At 50.3% G+C, this 23,904-nt stretch overlaps 3 protein-coding genes across 17 annotated transcripts in view; 2 read left to right on the top strand and 1 right to left on the bottom strand.

Annotated features, from left to right (window-relative positions):
• MSH5 (mutS homolog 5) overlaps positions 1-12,487 on the top strand; it is a 28,083-nt gene extending 15,596 nt beyond the window's left edge. For 7 of the 8 annotated variants that reach the window (XM_041756996.1, XM_041756984.1, XM_041756989.1 and 4 more), the window contains 13 exons: positions 6,510-6,638; positions 6,935-7,007; positions 7,149-7,258; positions 7,497-7,577; positions 9,199-9,286; positions 9,501-9,690; positions 9,808-9,934; positions 10,362-10,511; positions 10,864-10,938; positions 11,136-11,279; positions 11,484-11,621; positions 11,774-11,847; positions 12,070-12,487. In XM_041756996.1, coding sequence (XP_041612930.1) covers positions 6,510-6,638; positions 6,935-7,007; positions 7,149-7,258; positions 7,497-7,577; positions 9,199-9,286; positions 9,501-9,690; positions 9,808-9,934; positions 10,362-10,511; positions 10,864-10,938; positions 11,136-11,279; positions 11,484-11,621; positions 11,774-11,847; positions 12,070-12,181 — 1,491 coding nt within the window. In that variant the 3' untranslated portion in view covers positions 12,182-12,487. Of the gene's footprint in view, positions 1-6,509; positions 6,639-6,934; positions 7,008-7,148; positions 7,259-7,496; positions 7,578-9,198; positions 9,287-9,500; positions 9,691-9,807; positions 9,935-10,361; positions 10,512-10,863; positions 10,992-11,135; positions 11,280-11,483; positions 11,622-11,773; positions 11,848-12,069 lie in introns of those variants that run through there. The other variant, XR_005988063.1, reaches the window with a different exon arrangement.
• Positions 12,488-13,036: 549 nt separating this feature from the next.
• On the top strand, positions 13,037-14,748 carry SAPCD1 (suppressor APC domain containing 1). 4 transcript variants are annotated; one of them, XM_041760318.1, is made up of 4 exons: positions 13,037-13,741; positions 14,229-14,324; positions 14,436-14,525; positions 14,616-14,748. In XM_041760318.1, exons 1-4 carry the CDS (start codon positions 13,250-13,252, stop codon positions 14,706-14,708), a joined length of 771 nt encoding a protein of 256 aa, XP_041616252.1. In that variant the 5' UTR covers positions 13,037-13,249; the 3' UTR covers positions 14,709-14,748. The 4 variants fall into 4 exon arrangements, with proteins under 4 accessions (XP_041616252.1, XP_041616255.1, XP_041616251.1 ...); XM_041760321.1 differs by lacking the exon at positions 14,229-14,324; XM_041760317.1 differs by having other exon boundaries at positions 13,043-13,741; positions 14,436-14,708.
• A 632-nt stretch (positions 14,749-15,380) lies between these two features.
• On the bottom strand, positions 15,381-23,886 carry VWA7 (von Willebrand factor A domain containing 7). Of its 5 annotated transcripts, none has more exons than XM_041760312.1 (17): positions 23,631-23,886; positions 23,124-23,369; positions 22,580-22,861; positions 22,001-22,097; positions 21,297-21,407; positions 20,653-20,848; positions 20,365-20,546; positions 19,001-19,113; positions 18,647-18,763; positions 18,003-18,188; positions 17,376-17,508; positions 17,112-17,264; positions 16,910-17,002; positions 16,253-16,554; positions 16,036-16,175; positions 15,661-15,835; positions 15,381-15,553 (listed from the first exon to the last, which is right to left on the bottom strand). In XM_041760312.1, exons 2-17 carry the CDS (start codon positions 23,352-23,354, stop codon positions 15,389-15,391), a joined length of 2,676 nt encoding a protein of 891 aa, XP_041616246.1. In that variant the 5' UTR covers positions 23,355-23,369; positions 23,631-23,886; the 3' UTR covers positions 15,381-15,388. The 5 variants fall into 5 exon arrangements, with proteins under 5 accessions (XP_041616246.1, XP_041616248.1, XP_041616249.1 ...); XM_041760314.1 differs by having other exon boundaries at positions 16,253-16,458; XM_041760315.1 differs by having other exon boundaries at positions 16,253-16,449.
• Positions 23,887-23,904: the final 18 nt, after the last annotated feature.

The raw sequence follows: 23,904 nt of genomic DNA, 5'->3' as shown, positions 1-23,904 counted from the left end.
GGAGCCTGCTTCTCCCTCTGCCTGTCTCTGCCTAACTGTGTGTGTGTCTCTCGTGAATAAATAATGAAATCTTAAAAAAAGAAAAAAAAAGAAAAAAGAAAATTACTTTTAAAAAAGAACAATACCTGGGATCCCTGGGTGGCGCAGCGGTTTGGCGCCTGCCTTTGGCCCAGGGCGCGATCCTGGAGACCCGGGATCGAATCCCACGTCGGGCTCCCGGTGCTTGGAGCCTGCTTCTCCCTCTGCCTATGTCTCTGCCTCTCTCTCTCTCTGTGTGACTATCATAAATTAAAATAAATAAATTAATTAATTAAAAAAAAAAGAATCGTTAAAAAAAAAAAGAACAATACCATGATCTTACTAATAGCGCAGCTCTTGAATATCATCAATTATCTGATGTTCACATTTTTAATCCTCTTAAATGTCATCATTTTTTAAAAATTACTTTTTGTTTAATTAGAGTGCAAATGTGTTCAACATATGGTGATGGGATGATGTCTCTTGAAGCCTCCTCTGTGGGTTCCTTTTCATTTCACTGTTCTCTCTCCATCTCTACCTCCATCTTTAGCTCTCTTCCCCTTGCAAGTTATGTGGTGAAGAAGCTGGATTGTTTCTCCAGTAGAGTTTTCCTTAACCTGGATTTTGATGATTACATTTCTATAAATTAACAGTTGAATCTAGAAGATTGAGCAAATCCAAGTTTGATTTTTTCAATACTGTTTTATAAGTGGAAGAATATAATGCCTTATATGTCTGTCTCTCCTTTTGCGATGTTAGCAGCTTTTAATGTTTGATACTGAAGTTCCTTAGGGATTGCAAGGTCATGTTATTCCATCATTCTTTCCCCATGTATTATTCAGAATGTTTCTGTAAAGAGAAGCTTCCTCTCAACTGCCTTTTGGTTACCCTGTGGTACATTTTATATTAAAGAAATTGCTTGATTTCCCCCCCTGCCTTCACTTACCAGCTCTCTGCATATAGGAAATTATTAGTTCTCTAACATCCTCCAAGGTAGCCAGTGTGTTTTTTGTTGCTGTTTTTATATCATCACAAACTCAGATTTACACATGTGTTTCAGTCCACGGCATTTTTAATCTTTCAACGTGTTCAGATTATTTCCTCTGTGGCCGATGGGAGCCTCTTCATGTTGGTTTCTGAGTCCTTTTAAACATGACCCCAGTAGGTGTCCCCACTTGATAGTTTCTCTCCTGCTCTCTGGTTTGACACTATGTACCAGATATATCATTTACATCTACTGCTTCTTTTTTAAAATTTTATTTATTTAAGTAATCTCGACACCCAATATGGGGTTCAAACTCACAACCCTGAGATCAAGAGTTGCATGCTCTACTGACTGAGCCAGCCAGGCGCCCCTACATCTGGTTCTGAACCAGAACTAGACATTTCTCCAAAGATCCCCGATTCCTTTTAGTAAAAAATAGTATTTCTCTATTATAGTTTGAATACCAGAGGGTGCACAGCATGTGTTTTTTTTCTTTATTGCTTTAAAGGCTTTTCTGCAAACAGATTTAGGATTTTTAAAAAATAAAATATGGGGGCAGCCCCGGTGGCACAGCAGTTTAGCGCCGTGTGCGGCCTAGGGCATGATCCTGGAGACCCTGGATCAAGTCCCACATCGGGCTCTCTGAATGGTGCCTGCTTCTCCCTCTGCCTGTGTCTCTGCCTCTCTCTCTCTCTCTCTCTGTGTCTCTATGAATAAAATAAAATAAAAATCTTAAAAAAAAGTAAAATATGGGAACGCCTGGGTGGTTCACTCAGTGGTTAAGCATCTGCCTTTGGCTCAGGGCCTGATTCCCAGGATCCAGGATTGGGTCCCACATTGAGCTCCTTGCGTGGATCCTGCTTCTCCCTCTGCCTGGGTCTGTCTGTCTGTCTCTCTCTCATGAATAAATAAATAAAATATTTTTTAAAAAGTAAAATACATAATAAATTGGTACTGATAGCAACAATTTAAATTCAGAAGCACAGGGATCCCTGGGGGGGCGCAGTGGTTTGGCGCCTGCCTTTGGCCCAGGGCGCGATCCTGGAGACCCGGGATCGAATCCCACCTCGGGCTCCCGGTGCATGGAGCCTGCTTCTCCCTCTGCCTGTGTCTCTGCCTCTCTCTCTCTCTCTCTGTGACTATCATAAATAAATAGTAATAAAAAAATAAAAATTAATAAAAAAATAAAAATTAAAAAAAATAAATTCAGAAGCACAGGGTTCTTACCTTGTATATTCCTTTACTATCCTCTTCAACATCCCTTCTTCCATAGTGGAATTCTGGTTCTCAATAACACTAGGAATGGTAAGATTAGAAAATCACTCATTTGCCTTTTCTTATATTACTTCCACAACAGTCTTAGTAGGAATACCAGCACTACTACCGATGATATTGTTATTGAAAATAATTTAAGATTTTTGGGGATGAAGAGGGAAGTTCTTTTTGTCCTCACTAAGGATAGAGTCAAATTACTGTGTTTTAGTCACTTGGAATAGCTCCTCTCTGTGTGGTTATGTCACTATCTGAATATACATTTACATTCATTTATTTCATTCTGTTTTTGATTCTTAGAGACTGGGTTTTACAATTTAATTTACTTTTGTACTTGCTTCAGCAGCACATATACATTTTAATTTATTTCTATAATTATGTAAAATATTTACACAATTCCAAATGTAATCTCCCAAACAAGGAATAGGCAACTAATTCTAGTTTCTATCTTTTGCCCCCTTTCTACCTATAGGTAACATTTTCTTTTTCTTTTTCGTTTTTTTTTTTTTTAACATTTTCTTTAAAAAAAATTTTTGAGGTTGGGATGCCTGGGTGCCTCAGCTGTTGAGTGCCTGCCTTTGGCTCAGGGTGTGATCCCGGGGTCCGGGATCAAGTCCCACATCAGGCTTCTTGTGGGGAGCCTGCTTCTCCCTCTGCCTGTGTCTCTGCCTGCCTCTTTCTCTCTCTCTCTCATAAATAAAATCTTGAAAAAGTTTTTTGAGCTTTATCATTGTTTTGTTTTAATTTCTTATTTATTTTTATTTTTTTAAGATTCTATTCATTTGGGATCCCTGGGTGGCGCAGCGGTTTGGCACCTGCCTTTGGCCCGGGGCGCAATCCTGGAGACCCGGGATCGAATCCCACGTCGGGCTCCCGGTGCATGGAGCCTGTTTCTCCCTCTGCCTGTCTCTGCCTCTCTCTCTCTCTCTCTGTGACTATCATGAATAAATAAATAAAATCTTAAAAAAAAAAAGTTAAAAAAAAAAAGATTCTATTAATTTATTCATGAGATACACATGAATTCTTTTTTTAATTTTTAAAGATTTTTTTTTAATTTTTTTTTAATTTTTAAAGATTTTATTTATTTATCCATGAGAGACACAGAGAGAGAGAGAGAGAAGCAGAGACACAGGCAGAGGGAGAAGCAGGCTCCATGTAGGGAGCCTGATGTGGGACTTGATCTCAGGACTGCAGGATCATACCCTGGGCCAAAGGCAGGTGCCAAACCGCTAAGCCACCCAGGGATCCTGAATTCTTTTTTAAAAAACAATATAAGGGGCAGCCTGGGTGGCTCAGTGGTTTAGCGCCACCTTCAGTCCAGGGTGTGGTCCTGGGGACCTGGGATCAAGTCCCACATCAGGCTCCCTGCATGGAATGGAGTCTGCTTCTCCCTCTGCCTGTGTTTCTGCCTCTCTCTCTTTCTCTTTCTCTGTGTGTGTCTCTCATGAATAAATAAATAAAATCTTAAAAAAAAAAACAAGAAGTGAAGAAAAGCTGCAAAAATTGTACAGGGTGTTCTAATATACCTTTTCAACCAGCTTCTCTCTCTCTCTCTCTCTCTCTCTCTCCTCTCTCTTTTTAAGATTTTATTTATTTATTCATGAGAGACACAGAGAGGTAGAGACACAGGCAGAGGGAGAAGCAGGCTCCATGCAGGGAGCCCGATGTGGGACTTGATCCTGGGACTCCAGGGTCCGAGGGCAGATGCTCAACTGCTGAGCCACCCAGGCGCCCCTCAACCAGATTCTCTTAATGTTAACATCTTATTAAAAAAAATGTTAACATCTTATATAATCATAGTACAATTACCTTATAACTACTTAATTTCATGAGTTATAATGCAATGCTTATTTTTGCTCAGATTTTTCTAGTTTAGATCCTTGAGAGTTCTTCTGAGATTGACTTTTAATATGCCCAGATTGGCTTTTCAGATTCAGATAGGCTTCCCCCCCACCATTTTATTTATTTATTTGACACACAGAAAGAGAGCACAAGCAGGGGGAGGGGCAGAGGGAGAGGGAGAAGCAGGCTCCCCACTGTGCAGGGTGCCTGATGTGGGGCTGTATCCCAGGATCCCAGGATCATGACCTGAGCTGAAGGCAGACACTTAACCAACTGAGCCACCTAGGGGCGCCCCTCAGATAGGCTTTTGAAATGCCCTTCTGACATGGCCCCCCAGTTCATTTTTGAGCATCTTCTAACTTTCCAGCACTACAAGATGCTGCTCCAGGCTCATCTTATAGTTTTCTTGCCCCAGCCCTGGAATCAACCGTTTCTCCAAGAAGTCCTGGTTACTCTCTTTGAAGAATAGTATTAGAAACCAAGATCTGGACACTAGATGTGGTTATTGCTACTGGGGTATCTGTCAGTTCCTCTCACCACAGACAGAGCTAAGAAATAAATGTATATAATGTTTCAAATGCATGCTAACCCATGCATTCATATCCATGTTCCTGAATCCATCTATCTATATATTAAACAACCCGTAAGTTCATACTCATACCTCTGATCCCAGGTCAATGCCAAGTGTCTTCCTCTTTTCCTCATTTGTAACTTCCTTCTCCAACAGTGAGAAATCTGCTTCTCCTTATCTCAGCAGGTTTCTTTGAACATGAACAGGTATATGTAACTATTTGTATATTCCATCCCCACTACTTAACATTGATCCTCTGTTTCAGCCAGGGTGGGCTATGCATTTGGGCACTCTGCTGAGGAAACTCACTGTGTTCTGCTCAGTATAGTGTGGTGCTTAAAAGCCAGATACCTGGGTTCAAATCCCAGTTCTTTTATTTACTCTCTGTGAGACCTGGAGCAAATTGTGTTATTTCTTTGTGCTTCAGGTTGCTTGTCTGTAAAATGGAGATAATGCTAGTCCCTATCTCCTAAGATTATTTTAAGAAGCTAATGAAATTAACATATGTGAAGAGTTTAGAACATTGCCTGTCCCTTAGTGAGCATTCAGAAAGTGTTAGCTCTTCTTATTCCTACTGCTATTTATCTGTGCTCTTGCTCTCAACCAGAATACCCTCCTTCCTTTGGATAGCCTTAATCATTTCATGACCCAATTCATTTCCCTTTCTTTTCTTTTTTCCTTTCTTTTCTTTTTCTTTCTTTCTCTCTTTCTTTTTCTTTCTTTCTTTCTTTCTTTCTTTCTTTCTTTCTTTCTTTCGAGAGAGCGGGTGCGGAGGGCCGTGCACCTGTGCCCTGTGAAGGGGGCGGGGGGGAAGGCAGAGGGAGAAAGAGAATCTCAAGTAGGCTCCACATCCAGTGTGGAACCTGACTTGGGTCTCAATCCCAGGACCCTGAGATCATGGCCTGAGCTGAACTCAAGAGTCAGACACCCAATTGATTGAGCCACCCGGGGCGCCTCATTTCCTTTTCTCTGTAAAGATCTCCCCAACGATGTTAGCCTTTATTAGTCATATTCTCTGAACTTCCTAATTTTTAAAAATATGTTATTTATTTATTCATGAAAGACATGGAGAGAGAGAGGCAGAGACACAGGCAGAGGGAGAAGCAGGCTCCATGCAGGGAACCCCATGTGGAACTTGATCCCAGGACTCCAGGATCATACCCTGAGCCGAAGGCAGACGCTCAACCCCTGAGCCACCCAGGCATCCCTTCCTTACTAATTTTAGTCAGTTCCATAACTTGATCAGTCTGTTTTGTGGGTAGGCATTGTTTATGTTGCTCGTTTGTTATCATCAGGGCTGGATTATAAGCCCTTTTATTTATATGCTTTGTATGTGCTCTGCTTCTGAGTAAAGCTCAGTAGGTGTCTGTCTAACTTGGGCTTCACCCTGGGGACTTAGCTGTCAGTGGCTCTCGCTCCTTCTTTCCTCCTGCTCCCTCACCCCAGTGCTGTATTGCCTCTTCTGCTCAAGTACTTTCCTGCCTGTCTCTTGCCCCGTTTTTTTTCTCCTTCCTCAACATGAAATTCTCTCCTTTATTAAGGCACCTATCACTTTATTTTGAAATCCCGTGGGTTTGTTTCTTCCCCCTCAACAGACTATGAGCTCATGTGGGATGGGGCCACATTCTAGTTCTTTGTGGCCTCACTGCTGTGTGGAGTGCCTGACACAGAGTTTTACAGATGCTATTTCCTTGCTTACTATTTCTTCTTTGCCTTTGAGACCTTGTGTCTTTCTTATTGTTCTCCCCTGATGCTGTCTGTTCTCTTCAGTCCGTCCCTGTCCCCTCGCCTCAGCCCACCTTCTGTCCACTTCTGCTGTAGACTGTGTATAGTGCCCTGGGCCTGAGGGATGCCTGCCGCTCCCTGCCCCAGTCTATCCAGCTCTTTCAGGACATCGCCCAAGAGTTCTCTGATGACTTGCACCATATTGCCAGCCTCATTGGGAAGGTGGTGAGTGGAATAAAGAGGCAGAGCCCCTGGGGACCCAGGGGAGGGAGGTGGGATTGGCAGATGGTGGAAGCCTGGGCTCTGGGGAACATGGCGAGAGCCATGTCTGGGAGACGTTAAGGGTTACCTGGATGACCAAAGAATGGGATGGTGAGAGGAGGTGGCAGGATATCAGAGATGCATTTGGAGAGTTAGAGTTAAAGCAGGAGATGCAGGGAGAACAGGGGTGCAAGGAGAAGTGAGGGACTGGACTTCAGATGATTCTGGGCAATGAGCAACTGGATTTTTTATCTCCTCAGGTGGACTTTGAGGGCAGTCTTGCTGAGAATCACTTCACAGTCCTCCCCAACATAGATCCTGACATTGATGAGAGTGAGCATTGGGTGTGCAGCTGGGCCTGTGAGCCCAGTGATTGGGGACCACCATCAGTAGGTGGCCACTACAACTGGGGATAACCATGGCCAACAGGCAGGAACCTTGCTTTTGATACCCACATGTCTTTCACCCTCCTAGAAAAACGAAGGCTAATGGGACTTCCCAGTTTCCTCACTGAGGTGGCCCGGAAGGAGCTAGAGAATCTGGACTCCCGTATTCCTTCATGCAGTGTCATCTACATCCCTCTGGTGAGGGCAGAAATGTGGGCATAACCCCCAGGGATCTTTTATGGGAGATATTAAGCTTATGAAGGACACGCTGCTAGATAAGAAAACTCCTGGAGAAGTCTGAAGAATATGAACACCCTATGATAGCTTTAGGCCCCTGAGGGAAGCCCTGGAGAATACAGGGATCTCTGGCATCTTCCAAAGAGATAGGGTGCCCAGTACTTTACTCCCTGTCTTATCTCCTCTTCACTTTCCTCAGATTGGCTTCCTTCTCTCTATTCCCCGCCTGCCTTCCATGGCAGAGGCCAGTGACTTTGAGATTGAAGGACTGGACTTCATGGTAAGACCCTTGACCTCTGTAGTGGAGTGCTAATAGAAATAAGTCCGCAGCTGAGAGAGGGCTGTATTCTATCAGCACTGCCCAATGAGGGATGTCTCTGCTATAGTTTTACTTTGATCTTTACCAGCTCTGAGATAAATGGGAAAGAAGTCAGGGTGGGAAAGAAATGAAGGACCTGTTCTCTGAAAACTATAATACCTTGATGAAAGAAATTGAAGATGACACAAAGAAATGGAAAGACATTGCATACTCCGGAGTTAGAAAAACAAATATTGTTAAAATGCCTATACTACCCAAAGCAATCTACAGATTTAATGCAATCCCCCACCAAAATACGAACAGTATTTTTCACGGAACTAGCAGAAACCATTCTAAAATGTATATGGAACATAAAAGACCCAAAATAGCCAAAGCAGTCTTGAAAAAAAAAACAAACGAAAACAACTGGAGGTATCACAATTCCAAGAGTTCAAATTATATTACAAAGTTGTAGTAATCAAAACAGTATGATGCTAGCACAAAAATAGACACAGATCAATGGAACAGAACAGAGAGCCCAGAAATAAACCCACTAATATATGGTCAATTAATCTTTTTTTTAAAGGATTTTATTTATTGGGGTGCGTGGGTGGCTCAGTTGGTTAAGTATTTGCCTTTGACTCAGGTCATGATCTCAGGATCTCAGGATCCTTGGATTGAACCCCATGTCAGACTCCTTGCTCAATGAAGAGTGCTACTCTTTTCTGTATGCCCTTCCTGCCCCACTTCTGTGTGTGCATGTGCATACTCTGTCTCCCTCTCTCTCTCTTTCTCAAATACTAATTAAAATAAGGCTTCCCTGGTCAATTAATCTTTGACAAAGCAGGAAAGAATACACTGTGGGGAAAAGACTGTCTCTTCAACAATGGTGTTGAGAAAATTGGACAATTACATACAAAAGAATGTGTGTTGAACCTACTTAAGATTCTCTCTCCCTCTGTGCTCCTTCTCCCCTGCCCTATTCTCTCTCTCTCCCTCTCTCTCTCTCTCTCAAAAAAAAAAAAAAAAGAATGAATATTTAAGAGATAAACTTATAAAGAAAATAAGGAATTGATTCCCAGAAAAGTCAGAAGAGAGGTTAATTTTGAGGAGTCGGAGAGGGGTGTGATTAGGATGGTTCTCTGGAGTAGCCACCAAAATTTTAGTTTTTTAACCTACTTTATGACCTACGTGGTTGATTACAAGGGTATTTGCCTCATTGTAATTCTTTAAGGTATACATTTGTTTTATGCAATTTCCTATGTCTATTTTTATTATTTTTTAAAAGATTTTATTATTTTATTTATTTATGAGAGACACAGAGAGAGAGAGGCAGAGACATGGGCAGAGGGAGAAGCAGGATCCCTGCAGGAAGCCTGATGTGGGACTCGATCCCGGGACCCCAGGATCACGCCCTGGGCCAAAGGCAGATGCTCAACCTCTGAGCCACCCAGGCGTCCCTGTCTGCTATGTTTTTAAATAAAAAAAGTTTCTTTTTTTTTTTTTTTTTTACAAGAAAAAAAGAAGTCAGGCTGGGGCTGAAGGGGGTGTTAGAGGAGATGGAGATGAAGGATGCAAAGCCCACTTGAGCCCTTGTTTCCAGTTTCTGTCAGAGGGGAAGCTGCACTATCGTAGCACTCGAACCAAGGAGCTGGACGCACTGCTGGGGGACCTGCACTGTGACATCCGGGGTGAGGAGAAGCAAAGTCTTGAGGGGAGCGACCAGCTCAGAGGCTCATTTCTTCCTGCTCTCTCACTCGGGCTCTGCACCTTTTCCTCTGAATGTCTCGGGGTGACTCAGTATCTGCAAGCCTCTTTCCAGGGCTCTCTGCTGGCTTCTCTGCCTCTTCTTCATTTTCCCCTGGAGCTGATGCCTGGCTCCCTCCCCGCCCCCACCACCCCTAGACCAGGAGACCCTGCTGATGCACCAGCTGCAGTGTCAGGTGCTGGCACGGGCTGCTGTCTTCACCCGGGTGTTGGACCTGGCCTCCCGCCTGGATGTCCTGCTGGCTCTTGCCAGTGCTGCCCGCGACTATGGCTACTCAAGACCCCGTTACTCACCCCGACTCCTCGGGGTCCGGATCCAGAATGGCAGGTAAGAGCAGCAGGGGGTGGAAGCAGGGGCACATGGGGCCCAAAGGCCCTATCTTCCGGTGGCTTGATTCATCTAGATCCACAGGCCATGTGTGAGGGAACTTTCTACCCACTGCAGACATCCTCTGATGGAACTCTGTGCCCGAACCTTTGTGCCCAACTCTGCAGAATGTGGTGGGGACAGAGGGAGAGTCAAAGTCATCACTGGACCCAACTCCTCAGGGAAGAGCATATATCTCAAACAGGTGAGGAGAATCCTGGCACACTAGGCCTCTGGCATCTTCTGCATTGTCTCCATCTCCCACTGGCCTGCAGACACAGGTTCCTGCAACTCCTCCCTGGTGTTCCGACCCGACCCGTCATGGAAAGACGATGGTGCACACCCCCTGCTCCTCACATGTTCTCATCCTTTACCTGAGGGAGAGTCGTGCTCTAACGGGTCTCTCTGTGGCCTGAAAGCCTCTCCTCACCTCTCCATAAGTCCATGCTGTCCCCAAGTGTGCCTCTGCCCACGCCCCCACCCTCTTGCCTGATTCTAAAGAGAGCTGAGGGGGCCATCCTCTTCTGTTAAGTGTCCATCCCTCCTTGATCTGTAATTCACCCCTCAGCCTCGCCTCACCTTCACCATGGCCCACACCACCAGGCGCCAGACCCTGTCTCCTCCATATTTAGGTAGGCTTGATCACATTCATGGCCCTGGTGGGCAGCTTTGTGCCAGCAGAGGAAGCCGAAATTGGAGCTGTAGATGCCATCTTCACACGAATCCATAGCTGTGAATCCATCTCACTGGGCCTCTCCACCTTCATGATCGACCTCAACCAGGTCAAAGGGAGCAAAGTGGGGTGGGACTGGGGGAGGGTGTTAACGAGGAAGGAACTCTATCCTTGAAAAAACGATCAGAACCAAAAAACATTCCCTCTGCTGCATGCTTCTCCATTAGGGGCAGGGAGCACCGAGTTCAGAGACTGGGAGAATCAATACCAGAAAACTTTACTGAACCTTTGCTCTGCATGAGGCATTGTTGGCAAAGAAGGGATGCACAAAACGAGTCTCGCCAGTCCAGACGGGTGGACACACATACAGCGGCTTCCCTCACAGGCAGACTGTGGTCAGCGGGTTCCTTACAGGCCTTGAGTAGTACTGAAACTCTCCCTTTCCACCCGCTGCCCAGCAGGTGGCGAAGGCAGTAAACAATGCCACCAAGCAGTCCCTGGTCCTCATTGATGAATTTGGAAAGGGAACCAACACGGTGAGGAGACAAACTGATGAGAAGCCAAGGAGGGAAGGACAAAGGGGAGTGAGGTGACGCTGGGCCACGGGAGAGGAGTGGGCGTGTGTGGGCAGAAAAGAAACGGAGAAGTGCAAGATGGGGTCGGCTAGGGCAGGTGGACAGGTGCACACGGGGGTGCCTGTGCTTCAGTACCCTGATGCCTGCCCTGTGCGCAGGTGGACGGGTTGGCGCTCCTAGCTGCCGTGCTTCGACACTGGCTGGCACTTGGACCCACGTGCCCCCACATCTTTGTGGCCACCAACTTTCTGAGCCTTGTTCAGCTCCAGCTGCTGCCGCAGGGGCCCCTTGTGCAATATTTGGTAAGGATACCTATCCAGCTCTCTAGGGATCCCTCAGATGAGCAGTTGCCAGAACCCAAAACAGACTCCTCCATTAGAATGGGGGTGCCCGGAGCACAATACTGCATCCTTCCTCTCTCTCACTCTCCACAGGGATTGGCCAAGGGTTTCAGGGCCAGATGCAGAGTGATTGATGATACTCTGTCCCCTTCTGTCTCTTTTAAGACCATGGAGACCTGTGAGGATGGGGACGACCTCATTTTCTTCTATCAGGTGTGTGAAGGTTTGGCCAAGGCCAGCCATGCCTCCCACACAGCTGCCCAGGCTGGACTTCCTGACCAACTCCTTACTCGTGGCAAGGAGGTGAGATCCAGAGGTCAAACCCTCCATCAGGGCTCCCTACCATGGTCCCTGCTCCTCTCAGGGGCCTGGGTTTCTGGGTCCGTGGGACTTCTGATCCTTATTTCTGGTTCTCTTACCCACCTTCCCCACCCCCACCCCCTTCTTATCACTAGGTCTCAGATTTGATCCGCAGTGGGAAACCCATCAAGCCTGTCAAGGAGTTGCTAAAGGAGAAGCAAATGGAAAAGTGAGTGTGTGGCCCAGTGTCCTGGTTCTTTCCAGCATGTTCTGCAGCTCTTCTCCCTTTTCAGGGCCCCAGACAGCCTCTTTGCCCTTCAAACACCCATGATTTGTTTCCAAAATCCCTAAATTGTCCTGGGCCCCCTGGGCCGCAGCCTCTCCCCTACTGCCTGGGGACTCAGTTTTCTATTCTGCCATAAATAAATCCCACTGTCCTCTTTCCCATCAGTTGCCAGATGTTAGTGGATAAATTTCTGAAGCTGGATTTGGAAGATCCCAACTTGGACCTGGACCTTTTCATGAGTCAGGAAGTGCTGCCTGCTGGCACTGCCATCCTCTGAGAGCCCTTCCTTGGCCCTGCTGCATGCACTCTAGCTGTTTCCTCATCTCCCTCGGACCCACAATTCTGTTTTCCTGGAAATTTTGTTCCATGTTGGGAATAAAGTTGACTTCAGAGAAAGTTATTATTTCTTTAACCCAGCTAATACAAAATGAAAGAAGAGAAATGAGATGAAACATCAAGCAGCAGTCCGCAACCAGAGGGTCCTGCCCTGCCTCATTAAAAATACAGGGACATGGGTAGCCCAGGTGGCTCAGCAGTTTCGCACTGCCTTCTGCCCAGGTTGTGATCCTGGAGTCCCAGGATCAAGTCCACGTCAGGCTCCCTCCATGGAGCCTACTTCTCCCTCTGCCTGTGTGTGTCTCTGCCTGTCTCTCTTTTATTTTTTTATTTTTTTAATTTATGATAGTCACAGAGAGAGAGAGAGAGAGAGAGAGAGAGAGAGAGAGAGAGAGAGGCAGAGACATAGGCAGAGGGAGAAGCAGGCTCCATGCACCAGGAGCCTGACGTGGGACTCGATCCCGGGTCTCCAGGATCGCGCCCTGAGCCAAAGGCAGGCGCCAAACCGCTGCACCACCCAGGGATCCCTCACTTGCTCTCTCAAGCTCTGTGTCTCTCATGAATAAATAAAATCGTAAAAAAATAATAAAAATAAAAACACAGGGACATGGAGCACTAAGCCACACCTTACGTGTGGCTCACTTGATCTTGGGGCCATGGGTTCAAGCCTCATGTTAGATTTAGAGATTACTAAAAACAAATCAACTTCAACATATACACATACACACACAATAACTATGCTGTAGGGAGACCCTTGGGTTCCACCCAGGGGGACTTCATGAGAACCAGCCACAGCTGTTTTAACAGACCCTACAAAAGCAGATGAGAAGGAAGAGATTATGCCCCAACAGAGATGATCTTTCCCCTTAAGTAGGAACACCCCAGCCTCAGACATGGCAGGAAAGGCTCTGAGAGGCTGAAAAACAAGGTAGGATGGGCACAGGAGGGAAGGGGAGGGCCCAGCCCTGCACGCCACTGGGCGTGGCTCCACTCTTCCCACTCCAGAGCCATGGGGAGCCAGGGTCCCAGTGGGCTGCCCCTCGTCTGTGCTCCCTACACAGTTATGCTGCTGCCACTTGGGACAAGCCGCCAGGACCCAGGGGCCCAGAGCTTCTTCCTCTGGGTGAGTATTAGTCCAGCAAGAGGCCCCAGAGAAGCCCACTGCCTAGATTGTCCCACATTTCCAGCCAATTTTGAGGGCCCCTGTCTTCCCCCCTGCTTCCCCTTGCCTTCCAGGTGCTCAGTGGTTAGTCTGGGCTCACACTCAGTGACCAGTGAACCCAACCAAGAGTTGAGAGGAAGTGCCACGGCTCAGAGCCCTGCTGTGGAGCAAGTCAGCCTCTGCTTCTTGCCTTCCCAGCTGCAGAGGATGCAGGCTCTGGAGAGGGAGCAGGATGCCCTGTGGCAGGGGCTGGAGCTGCTGGAGGATGGCCAGGCCTGGTTTGAGGGCCATTTGAGGGAGGCACAGCAACAGCAGCTGCATCTAGGGGCTCTTGGTGAGGTACGGGGCTGATGTGCGGTGTGGGGGAGCAGGGAGATGCAGACACGGCAGACACCACCATGGAAAGGCAAGAGTTAATGGGCAGGGATCATGAATTGGAAGCACTGTAATGACTGGATGCCACCAAGTGTTAGGTTGGTGTTCATTGTTGGGATTGGAGGACGCTGGTCTGCATTCCATTCAGAGGGACATGGTTAGGATCACTCCATTGAGATGGGGGAGTGGCCTGGATTATTCCAATGGATCAGGACTAGACAGGGAGGATCCATAAAAAATAAGGAAAAGGGTACTGTGCTGTTTGAGGGGGATGGAGGAACTGGATTGTTAAAGAGATGGGAGTGGAGATTAGGGGATTTTTCCCACCTGCCTTGAGGGCTACTGAGATAAGGGAATCCCGATGGAGAAGAAATATGACCTGTGGTGTCAGAAGAGTAGCAGATGGACCTCAAGTTTTCACCATGTTGTCAGCCTCCAACTCCTCCTTTAGAATTTCCTAGCAGATTTACACTCAGAGCCTCATGGCCCCCAGTTAGCCCAGATTCAAAAGATGAACATGTGTTTGCGGAGTCTGGTTCAGGAGAAGGTGAGTTTATTGTTTTTGCTTAGATTTTTGGGAAGTGGGGGTAGAGAGGGGACCTAGGATCAACACTGGTTTAAGAGGAAAAAGTAAATCCCACCCTCCCCTCCCTCCCAGTTCTCCTCACATCCCTTGAATAAGGCTGATTCCCATGCTGCCCAGGGCTGGAAGGGAAGGCCAAGGAAGCAGAACCTCTGGCAGCAACAGGTAGGCTGTAGGGGGTGGCCGGAGGGCGGAGCCTGGCCCCCTAGTGGAGCGGGGAGCACAGATGCCCACGGTTTCTCTCCTCTTTTCCAGGAGCTGTCCAGGCAGAAGGCAGGCATTCAGCCAAAAGGGGAGACCATCCAGCTTGGCTGTCCCAAGATGCGGGGGGGCCCAACCCGTGTGTAAAGGCTCCTCTGGGTTTCCTCATTTGGTGAGGTGGGGTGGGGGGGAGGCCGGGGCCCGAGCCCCCAGTCTCCTTACTCTGCCTCTTGACCTAACAGATAAATGGCTCCAGGTGATGGGCCAACTGAAGTCCAAACATCTTGGTGTAAAGTTTCTTCTCAGCAACTGAAAACTTCCATTTCATCTTTCCTCTCCCTGATATGATATCCATAAATGATCTCTCTTTGGAATCTCTCTCTAGGGCAGATATGTTTACTGAAAGTGTCCTTCAAATTTAAATACAAAAATAAAATAGGAGCTTCTTCAGAATTTCAAATGAGAACAATTCTATACATAAACCCCACTCCCAACCTTAGTTTCCTCCCCATACATCTTTCCTTTTCCTGAGCTTGGGAAAGCATGAATAAATAATGGAGTAAAGAGATGCTACGGAGAAATAGGAACCAACTTTCTCCAAAAAGGAGTATTTGCTTTGGTTCCCACCTGAGTTAGAGAAAGTGTACTATGGGAGAATCCATGGCCCTCTATCTCAATCTCACTAAGGAAGAGAGGGACAAGTGCATGAGAAGGAAAACCTTCATCCCATCTGGGAGAGGTGGGGGCCAGAGGCCCATGTCACCCTCTCAGCAATGGGATAAGATTGAAAATAGCACTGGAGACCTGTTCCTCTAGGGGTTGTAGTGTTACCAGGAGGCCAAGCCTAGCAGGAGCAGCACTCCTCCAACTGTGCCCCACCAGCAGTTGCCTACCCGCCCTCCTCTAGCCCTTCCCCGAGTCACCAAAGTGGACACAGAGCTGGTCGAGTGGAGGATGGGGCCAGATGAGTGGGCAGTGGCAGCCAGTGGGTCCTGGGGAGAAGGGGAGAGAGGCTGTCAGGCTGTCTCTACCCAAATTAAGCCCACAACACCCTCCCCTTACCCTGCCTGGCCTGCGATGGGAAGTGGGGGTACCTCACCTGCGAGGCCGGAGCCAGCACCAGGAGCCAGAGGAAGGCGTGGGTCGGGGGCACTAGGCTGCCTTCTCGACCTGTCGCAGTCACAGTCACCATTACCACGGAGTCTGGGGCGGCTGAGTCTGGGACCTCCAACCACAGGTGGCCCCACACAGACTCATTCGGTTCCAGGCGAACCCTGTTGAGTGGACACACAGTGGGCTGAAGGCCCAGGCTCTGAAGAGCTAAGAGCCGAGGGTCTCAGGCCAGGTGAGAATCTGAATGCCCCTGGAAGGAGGCCGTGTAGGTGGGGCTTAAAGCACCAGGCCACCATGCGAGGGGGTGCAGGAGGGACCAAAAGGTGGGCCAGAACTGAGCAGGAGGGTTCGGGGGTTGTACCTGGAGAGGTTGAAGGTGAGAGGGAACCTGGGGTTGACAGATGTCCTAAGGTCCAGATCCTGAGGGCCTGAGAAGCTGGCGATATGGAGGCTAAGTGGGGCCTTGCTGCCGGGGGCCAGGGACCCTGGGGAGCTGCTGAGCTGCAGAGGAGGGCGGGTTAGGGGAGAGCTGCTGTAGCTCCCTCTGGCCCCACCCGCACCTTCCTCTGGCATCTCACCTCCAGAAGGACTGGGACTACGGTACAGGGCTGGGAGGCCGCTCGGTGCAGGCCATGCCCCTCTCCATCCTGGCCAATCAACTCCAGCGAGAAGGGGCCCGTGGTGGACAGAAGTGCGGGTGGCAGTGAGGCGGCCAGGAGACCTCGCTCCCGTGGTCCCATGGGTTCCAGGGGCACCCGGCCCCGCTCAGCCCCTTCTGGAATCCCTCGAAGGACGACATGGGAGAAATGCGACCGAAGATCTCTGGGGTCACCTCTGAAACCCAGCCCTGTCACCTCTACCAGCAGCTGGGTCTGGAGGCCTGGGACAGGGGGTGGGAGGGGAGGATGATGGTCCACAGGAGACTCGGACATGGGGAGAAAAGGATGAATGGCTTTGAAAACAGGGGTTACCCCTGGGAGTATGGATGGAGAAAGGGTGCTACCTCTGAGTGACATTGTTGGGCAGGGTGAAGAAAGATTCTGGGATGCCTGAAATGTTCTAAATTGTGAACTGAGGGAGGAATGGTTACATGGGTGCATTATGAAATCCAGCTGTTTACTTCAATTAGTACACTTCTGTATATGTAAGCCGTAACTCAATAAAAAGTTAAATAGAGAATTTCATAGCTAGATAGATGGGATAATGGGAAAGTAGGGGTGGGGGGACAGATGTACCTGCTACTGGCTGAGCCAGGGGGTAGAGGCCAGGGTGGGGGCCTTCATCCATGGGAATTCCAAAGTAGAAGAGGAAGTCCAGGGCTGTCTGGGCTGAGGAGGGCCAAGGCAATCAGAGACCTTGCCAAAACAAATGTCACTGACAGTGCTCTCTGAGCTCTGCAGCCTTGTCCTCCTTTCCCAGAAACATCTCCCTCCTTACCTTGCACCCTCACCCGGGGCATGCCCTCCGCTATGACCTGGATCTCCCAGGTCCCTGGCTGTGGGGGGTCATTCATGGTAACTATCCAGAACTGCCCAAAGCGGCGCGTGTGACCTAGAGGCCCTTCGCCTTCCTCCTGGCCCTGGGAGACTCCTGATGGCAGTGGGAGAGCAAGATTGGCACATGAGATGATTCCTGTCCCTTAGTAGTTCACCCTTCACTCTCCATCCTTCCCTCTGCCTCAAGTCACACTCATGGATGTACCTGCCGGGCTCCTGATCCAGAAGCTGCTGACCTCCCCATGGATCCGAACTGTGACCCTCTGGAGCAGCGCATCCACACTGAAGCCAAGTGGCCTCCCAGACACCACAACAGGAGGTTCCAGGGGGAGGGTAACCTTGAGGGATGTGCAGAACCAAAGAATGAAGGAGAAGATAAGGCAGTGAACACAGATAAGGCAAAGAACAAAGACAGGAGAAAGGTGGAGACAGAAAGAAACGAAGTCACACGTGAAGGGCTACGGTGAAAGAGAGGAGCACAGGACGAGGGATGAAGTTACAGTAAATGACAAAGTTGAGGCAAGGGATTAAGGGTGAGGCAATCGCTTCTTGTCCCTCCTTACAAGATGGCAGGACTTCCTGTGGTAGCCCCGAGGACAGATTCCTGGAGGCCAAGGTTGGGGGACAGGGGGCAGTACTACTACCGAAGGAGCAATGTGGAAGGTGGGGGGCCATGGATCTCAGAGGGAGAGAAACTTCCTTTCCCACCCTTCTAACTGCTGAGGCAACACAGCTGTGTTAAGCCACTAACCTAGGAGAAAGAGAAAGGCCATGTCGCCCATGCCCTTAGTTCTCAGCTGGAAGCATTAGTCCCTCTGGCCGCCATACTCACCAGGTCTGCCATGCTGTCCCCAACAATGGCCGCCACATCCTGAATGTGCTGGTCTTTGGTGAAGATGACCTCTCCTCCTGAGGCCAGGGCCACGGCTTCATATGGCTCAAAACGCAGAGGAGACAAGACCTCACGCCGAGCTCGGCCCTGAACCCTCAGTGGGTCTTCAGTCACGAGGAATGTCACCTGTGCCCAAAAGAGAGGCCAGTACTTGAGTACTCCCAGTGCCGTCTACTATCAGAATTGGGGGTCTCCTGTGCCCAAGTGCACTATGGAGCTAATGACTAATGGTAAGGTCTCTGTCAGCCTCTGACTCTACGGCAGGGTCTCCCAGTGATACAGCCCCTAGGCCTTCACTTAGTAGTTGCTTTTCCCTTGTAACTGTCACCCTATGTCACCCACATAGTGGATTATTAGCAACTAGATCTCCAGTTCTTTGAGTGGTTTGTTGGAGACAGATTCAAATATGAATTCAGATCAGACAAGGGATCTGGAAACGTTATGCTCATTGTCTTCTTGTCCCACCCCTTGCCAACGTTGGTTCAGCCACCAGAGCGTGGCGTGATCCTCATTATGAGGTGGTTGTCATGGGCTTCCCCGTATCCCTGGGCAGTTGATGCTGCGTCTCCCATCAGTGTGCTCACTCTGCAGCGCCGCTCCTGAGTCAGGGATTCCACCCGGTTGGTGAGGACGGCATCCTTGGGGGAGGCATCAGTGAAGACAAAGATGTCTGAGAGGGGAGGTGTGTGCAGCAGAGCCAGCTGGCAGAAAGGGAAAGCACTGGTATTAAAAATGGCAGTAGCGGCAGGGGGACAGGTAGAATCAGGGGGGACAGAATTGAAGGAAACATGACCCTGGAATCCTGGAGGGAAGCTAGGGGCACTAGGCTCTGAAGGAGGGGAGGGAGGTGCAGGTCCCAGGAAGGCTCCAGTTCCCCTTGGTGGCGGGATCTGGAAAGGAAGGAAGAAGGGGAGGGGCAGAGGGTGGGGGAGGCAGACCTCTAGGGCTGACAGGCACATCTCAGGCTCATCTCCACCCCCCAAGGCATGGAGCTCATTGAGTTGTTGCCAGAAGCTGTCAGGGTCACTGGTTGTAAAGACAGGGCCAAATCCTGGGGAGGGAGAAAGGAAGCAAGTGAGGAGAGGGATCCCCTCATCCCCGCCTAGGCCTACCTCCCCAGTCAAGAGGCCTGCTATGCTCCAGGGGTGAATGACTATTGAAACAACAGTATTCCCTTATACTTATATGCACAGGGCAGGGCAGAGGCTAGTGACCTTTGGGGGGAAAGTGGACCTCATTTCCAGAGCAAAATGGCAGCATCTCCTGTGGTCCTGAATGGACCTTTACAGGGTAGGTGTGTAGGTATAAAAAGTACCTGGGGCCTCAGTTCCTCACCAGAAAAGCCAGAAAAATAATAGTACTTACCTCGGGGTGTCATTAGAACTAAATGAGTTGATTTTGTGAATCTTAGAATGTGCATTGATCCATAAGACATACTAAAATTTTAATTATTCAAAGCTTCATCAAATATGTGTTAAGCTCCTCTTAAATGCCAGCTATTAGATTTATACAGGTAAATAGGATGCAACACCAACCCCTAGGGAACTCTCAGTTTTGTTTTGTTTTTTTTTTTTTAAGATTTTTACTTATTTATTCATGAGAGACAGAGAGAGAGAGACAGACAGAGAGGCAGAGACACAGGCAGAGGGAGAAGCAGGCTCCACGCAGGGAGCCCTATGCGGGACTCGATCCCGAGACTCCAGGCTCATGCCCTGGGCCAAAGGCAGGCACCAAACCGCTGAGCCACCCAGGGATCCCTAATTCTCAGTCTTAAAGGTATTTTATTTGATGGTCATTTCAACCATAGGAGATAGACATGATAAGACAAGTACTGACCCATTCTATGGATGATGAAATTGAGGCAAAAAAAGGTGAAATGATCAGCCTAAGGATGCACAGTGACTGGTCGACCCAGGTCAGGGCGTCTGACTTCCAGCCCAACAGGGAAGGAAATAAACTATAACTAGCTTCACAGGAGCCTGCACCCACCAACCCCCCATCTTTATCCCAATCTCTGTCTACAGGAAGCGGCGAGAATTGAGAATGGCTGATTAGCGTGGAGGCAGAGGACCCTGCCTAAGCACAGATCATGATTAACCTCATAAGGAAAGTGCTACCACTTTGGAAACACCAGAAGTGCCGATTGTTTCCAATATGCACACAGGTGCCAGTGAAGACTCAACCACAGGAAGTGTCACCATTTTGTTAAGGAAGTGGAACCATGAGGCCCATTTTTCCACCAGTGGCATTCACCCCTCACCCTGGACTTCCTTCCTTCCACTCTGCTCACCAGACCAGTTACCTGGGTCATGGAAAGGTACCAGGATGTAGTGGGCAGGCTCCATGGGGCTGCCCCTTCTTTGTTCCACAATGTGGCGAGCCTGGATTTTGGCAGCACTGATCTCCTCACCCATACTGCCCGTGGTGTCCAGGACAAAGCTCAGGCTGGAGGCTGGGCTGATATCCAGCAGCCTGGGGAGCAAGCTGGAGATATGGTGAAGGGTCTGTCCATTTGCCCCCAAACCCTGTTTTCTCAGCTCCCCCAAGAGCGCCTACCCATTCGGGAGCACATCTCACAGAGGCCACTCACCTAGAGAAACCCCTGTCTCCCAGGCGGCTTCTCAGGAGGCTGAAGGCCTGGATGGAGGCCAGAAGGGCCAGTTTTGCAGCCTGGAGGTGAAGCATGTGGTGGGGAGAGAAGCCCGGGGATGTGCTGTCCTTGTTGATGCCCCCCCGTGGTGGCTGGGAGCTGCTCCGGTCAAAACGGCCCCCATGGCTACATTTCCCTGGGTTGAGGAAAGACAGTTGGAGGGAGGATGTAAAAAAACCACTGCCTCCTAAGAAAACGAGGCCCTTTTCTGAGCTGGCCTGACCTTTCACTCTTTAGCAAAGGATCAGCAAGAAAGATGACATTTTGTGGAGGCCAAATCTGGAGGAAATCTGGAGGGGTCCATCATCATGGTGTACAATGGATCCCCTCATCTCTCTGGTCAGTCCCCAAAAGCTGCTGTGGGATAATGGGGAAGTCCTCCCAGCTGAGTGAGCAGCTCTTCCCCACCTGACCTTCATGGCCACCTCAGCAGGCCTCCATCCACCTACCCCATTCCTGACATCCTCGCCTTCTTCCAGGAGCTGATGCCACAGGAAGTGGGACAAGGGCCTGCAGTTCTGAGATCCCTATGGAAAGGCTCAGGGGAAAGGCTGTGACTTTCTCCCCTTACTTCCGCCTGGTACCTGGAGGTTTGGAGGGATGAGATCCAAAGTAGCCGGACGTGAGGAGCGTCAAGTCCAGTAAATTCCCGGGGCAGCTCAACTCCTCACAATCAGAGCAGGTAGGATCGCCCACTGGAAGGGAGGACAGGAACCTAGAGCCCACGGTTCTGCCACCACTGGTCTTTAGCCCCGTCCACCCGAACTTGGGCTTACCCCCAGCTGCCCAAAGCATATGGGCACGCTTCTAGGCTTTCTGAGCAAACACCTGGAGGTGGTCTGGTGATGAGACCAAGTATTTGGGACAGGGACTGTGCTAGGAAACCAAGAAGCATGCGGACCGGTACTGCAAGGACTGAGCCCTCTGAGCCGAGGACAGGAGGCGAACTTGTAACGGACAGGAGGCAGCTTCCGGTCATAGTTCAGGTGGAAAGAAGAGACGACTATGACGGATAGTCCTGGTTGCTCCATCCCATGTTGGGGGAAGGAAGCCACATGAAAGAGAACTCGAGGTCTGTTGACCTTGGTCCTGGCTCTGTCCCCCCGGGTGACCTTGGGGAGGCTATCTAGCTGACCTGGCCTTTGCCTGAGCTGGGTGACCTCATAGGTCATTCCAGAGAAGAAGCAATGGCACATCCTATGTGACCTGAGGATGTGACACAGTGACTGGGTGGGCTGCCAGGACGTGGCTCTATGGGTTCCCCCCAAGCCCCGGGTCATGGCCATACCTCGTGCCAGGCTCTGGAGCTCCTGCCTCGGCCAGAGGAGGTGAGGGTGTGGCTCCTGCCGCCCCAGTTCCACCCAGTTGCTGTGACTGTAGAAATCCTGTGGGGAGGAAGGGAGATGAAGCACTGTCGTCATGATCTCCAGCCCTTACTCCCACTCCTTTGAGTCCCTCATCTGGAAAGCCTCCTCTTACCACCCCTTCCCCCTCCCTGCTGCTGTCAGATAACCCAAGTGCCCTCCACACCCTCTGCCCATTGCCCAGAACAGAGCTTTCCCCATGTGGGAGACTCCTAGTGTTTCCTCTCTTCGCACTCAGAGCCCACCCAAAGGCCCTCCAGTGGCCTACAGGGCCCACCACAGACACCACGTCTCCCTCTCACCTCCTCTGGCTTCTCCGCAGCCACAGGAAGTGCTGCCAACTTGGAGGTGGGGAGCTGGGGACCAGCCTCAGGGCATTGGCAAGCAGCACCCCCATCCTTTCTTAAGTAGGGAGGCCTCAACCCGGGGGATGGGAAGACCCAAAGTGGAGACACCCACCTGCCCCCACCCCCCCGCCCCCGACCGGCTCATGCTGTTCTCACCTGCAAAGCATGAAGTGCAGCCCCAAGACGCCGGCGGGCCAGGGTGTGGTCCAGGGCTCTGGCTGCCACCAGGGCCTCCCGTAGAGCCCCGGCCAGGCGTGTGCGCCCCTGGCCCAGCCGTTCGGCATCGAAGTGCAGGTCAGGGTCGTTCTTGGATGTTGGCAGGAAGTCCTGGGCTGCGTTGGCACGAGACACCTCACCTAAGGCTGCTCGGAACCGCCGGGAAGAAAACCCAGGCCCAAAGTAGGCAGCAAAGAGGTCATCAGCAAGGAGGGTGCGGCCCTGGTGAGAGCAGGTTGGGGGGGCAGGGGCCCCTGGATTAGGCCACTGCCCATGTTTCCTCAGCCACCATCACTCGGGGTAAGCATGCAAGGAATTGAAGGTGTTGGTCCCTATGCGAGAGGGGCAGTTCTGGACCAGGCCTCTTGGGTATTGTTGCAGGGAGTAGAGGTGGGGAGGCATGGAAGAGAGGATGGCCCTCAGGAGGAGAAGTCCCAGGGAGTTGGGGAATCCTGCTGGGATGGGAGGACCCAGGGATGCTCACCAGGAAGTCCTCAAGATGCAGCGGGGGCCGGCCTGGGGGCGGCTGCTCCAGGAATAGCTGCAGGGTGACATTGAGTGCCGCCTCCTCAGTCAGGTCCTGGTGGGTGACGGAGCCAGGGGCAGCCAGGAGGCTCCAGACGTTGGGGAAGAAGGAAGATGCGGGGTGCAGCAGTTGCAGCAGCAGCAGCAGGGAGGTGCTCAAATGGGAGAGGGGCACGTCTGTAGGAAGCATGGCTGCCACATGCACCTGCCGGACAGAAGGCTCTCGGGAGTAGGAAGCAGCTGCGAGTCCAGGGCAGGCCCAGCTGTGTCTCCAGGGGCACCTGCTCTGCCTCAGGCCCCAGATGGGTCCCAGCCTGCCTTCCCTGCCCTCTCCCCTCGGGTGTCAACCGGAGGCCATAGAGGTACAGACACCTGCAGGAGAGGGACTGAGGCTCCTCCCCTAGGATACCCCCACACACACACACCCAAGGGAAGGCTGAAACCCCTCTCTAGGCCTCTCCCCTACCTGGTGGCTGGGTCTCCGGCAGGGCCACTGGGGTGCGGTGTCACAGGGCACTTAGGTCAGAGTTATAATTAACCTAAGGAGGACTCAGTGGAGGGGGGTGGGGCAGGCCCAGGCAGGGGCACGGTGGTGCAGGATGGGCAGCCCCTGGCCCCTCTACTCCTGTCCACCCAATGCTGCGAGCGGCAGCTGGCACCAGGGCGGGCCTCCCTCAGCAGCAGCACAAAGGTGAATGGAGAAGAGCTGGGAGGAGGAAGGGAGTGAGCAACATGACTCA

Source organism: Vulpes lagopus, chromosome 1 (assembly GCF_018345385.1).
Source record: "Vulpes lagopus strain Blue_001 chromosome 1, ASM1834538v1, whole genome shotgun sequence".
Lineage (NCBI taxonomy): Eukaryota > Metazoa > Chordata > Mammalia > Carnivora > Canidae > Vulpes > Vulpes lagopus.
This window is presented reverse-complemented; position numbering and strand designations above follow the sequence as displayed.

Coding starts and splice junctions, on each gene's coding strand:
- SAPCD1 (XM_041760317.1), top strand. CDS start 13,250: ATGGGGAGCCAGGGTCCCAGTGGGCTGCCCCTCGTCTGTGCTCCCTAC. Junction 13,742..14,228: donor ATCTAGGGGCTCTTGGTGAG/GTACGGGGCTGA, acceptor CTCCTCCTTTAG/AATTTCCTAGCAGATTTACA. Junction 14,325..14,435: donor GGAGTCTGGTTCAGGAGAAG/GTGAGTTTATTG, acceptor CCTCCCTCCCAG/TTCTCCTCACATCCCTTGAA.
- VWA7 (XM_041760312.1), bottom strand. CDS start 23,354: ATGCTTCCTACAGACGTGCCCCTCTCCCATTTGAGCACCTCCCTGCTG. Junction 20,547..20,652: donor GGAGACAGGGGTTTCTCTAG/GTGAGTGGCCTC, acceptor CCATATCTCCAG/CTTGCTCCCCAGGCTGCTGG. Junction 17,509..18,002: donor GGGACAGCATGGCAGACCTG/GTGAGTATGGCG, acceptor ACATCCCTCAAG/GTTACCCTCCCCCTGGAACC.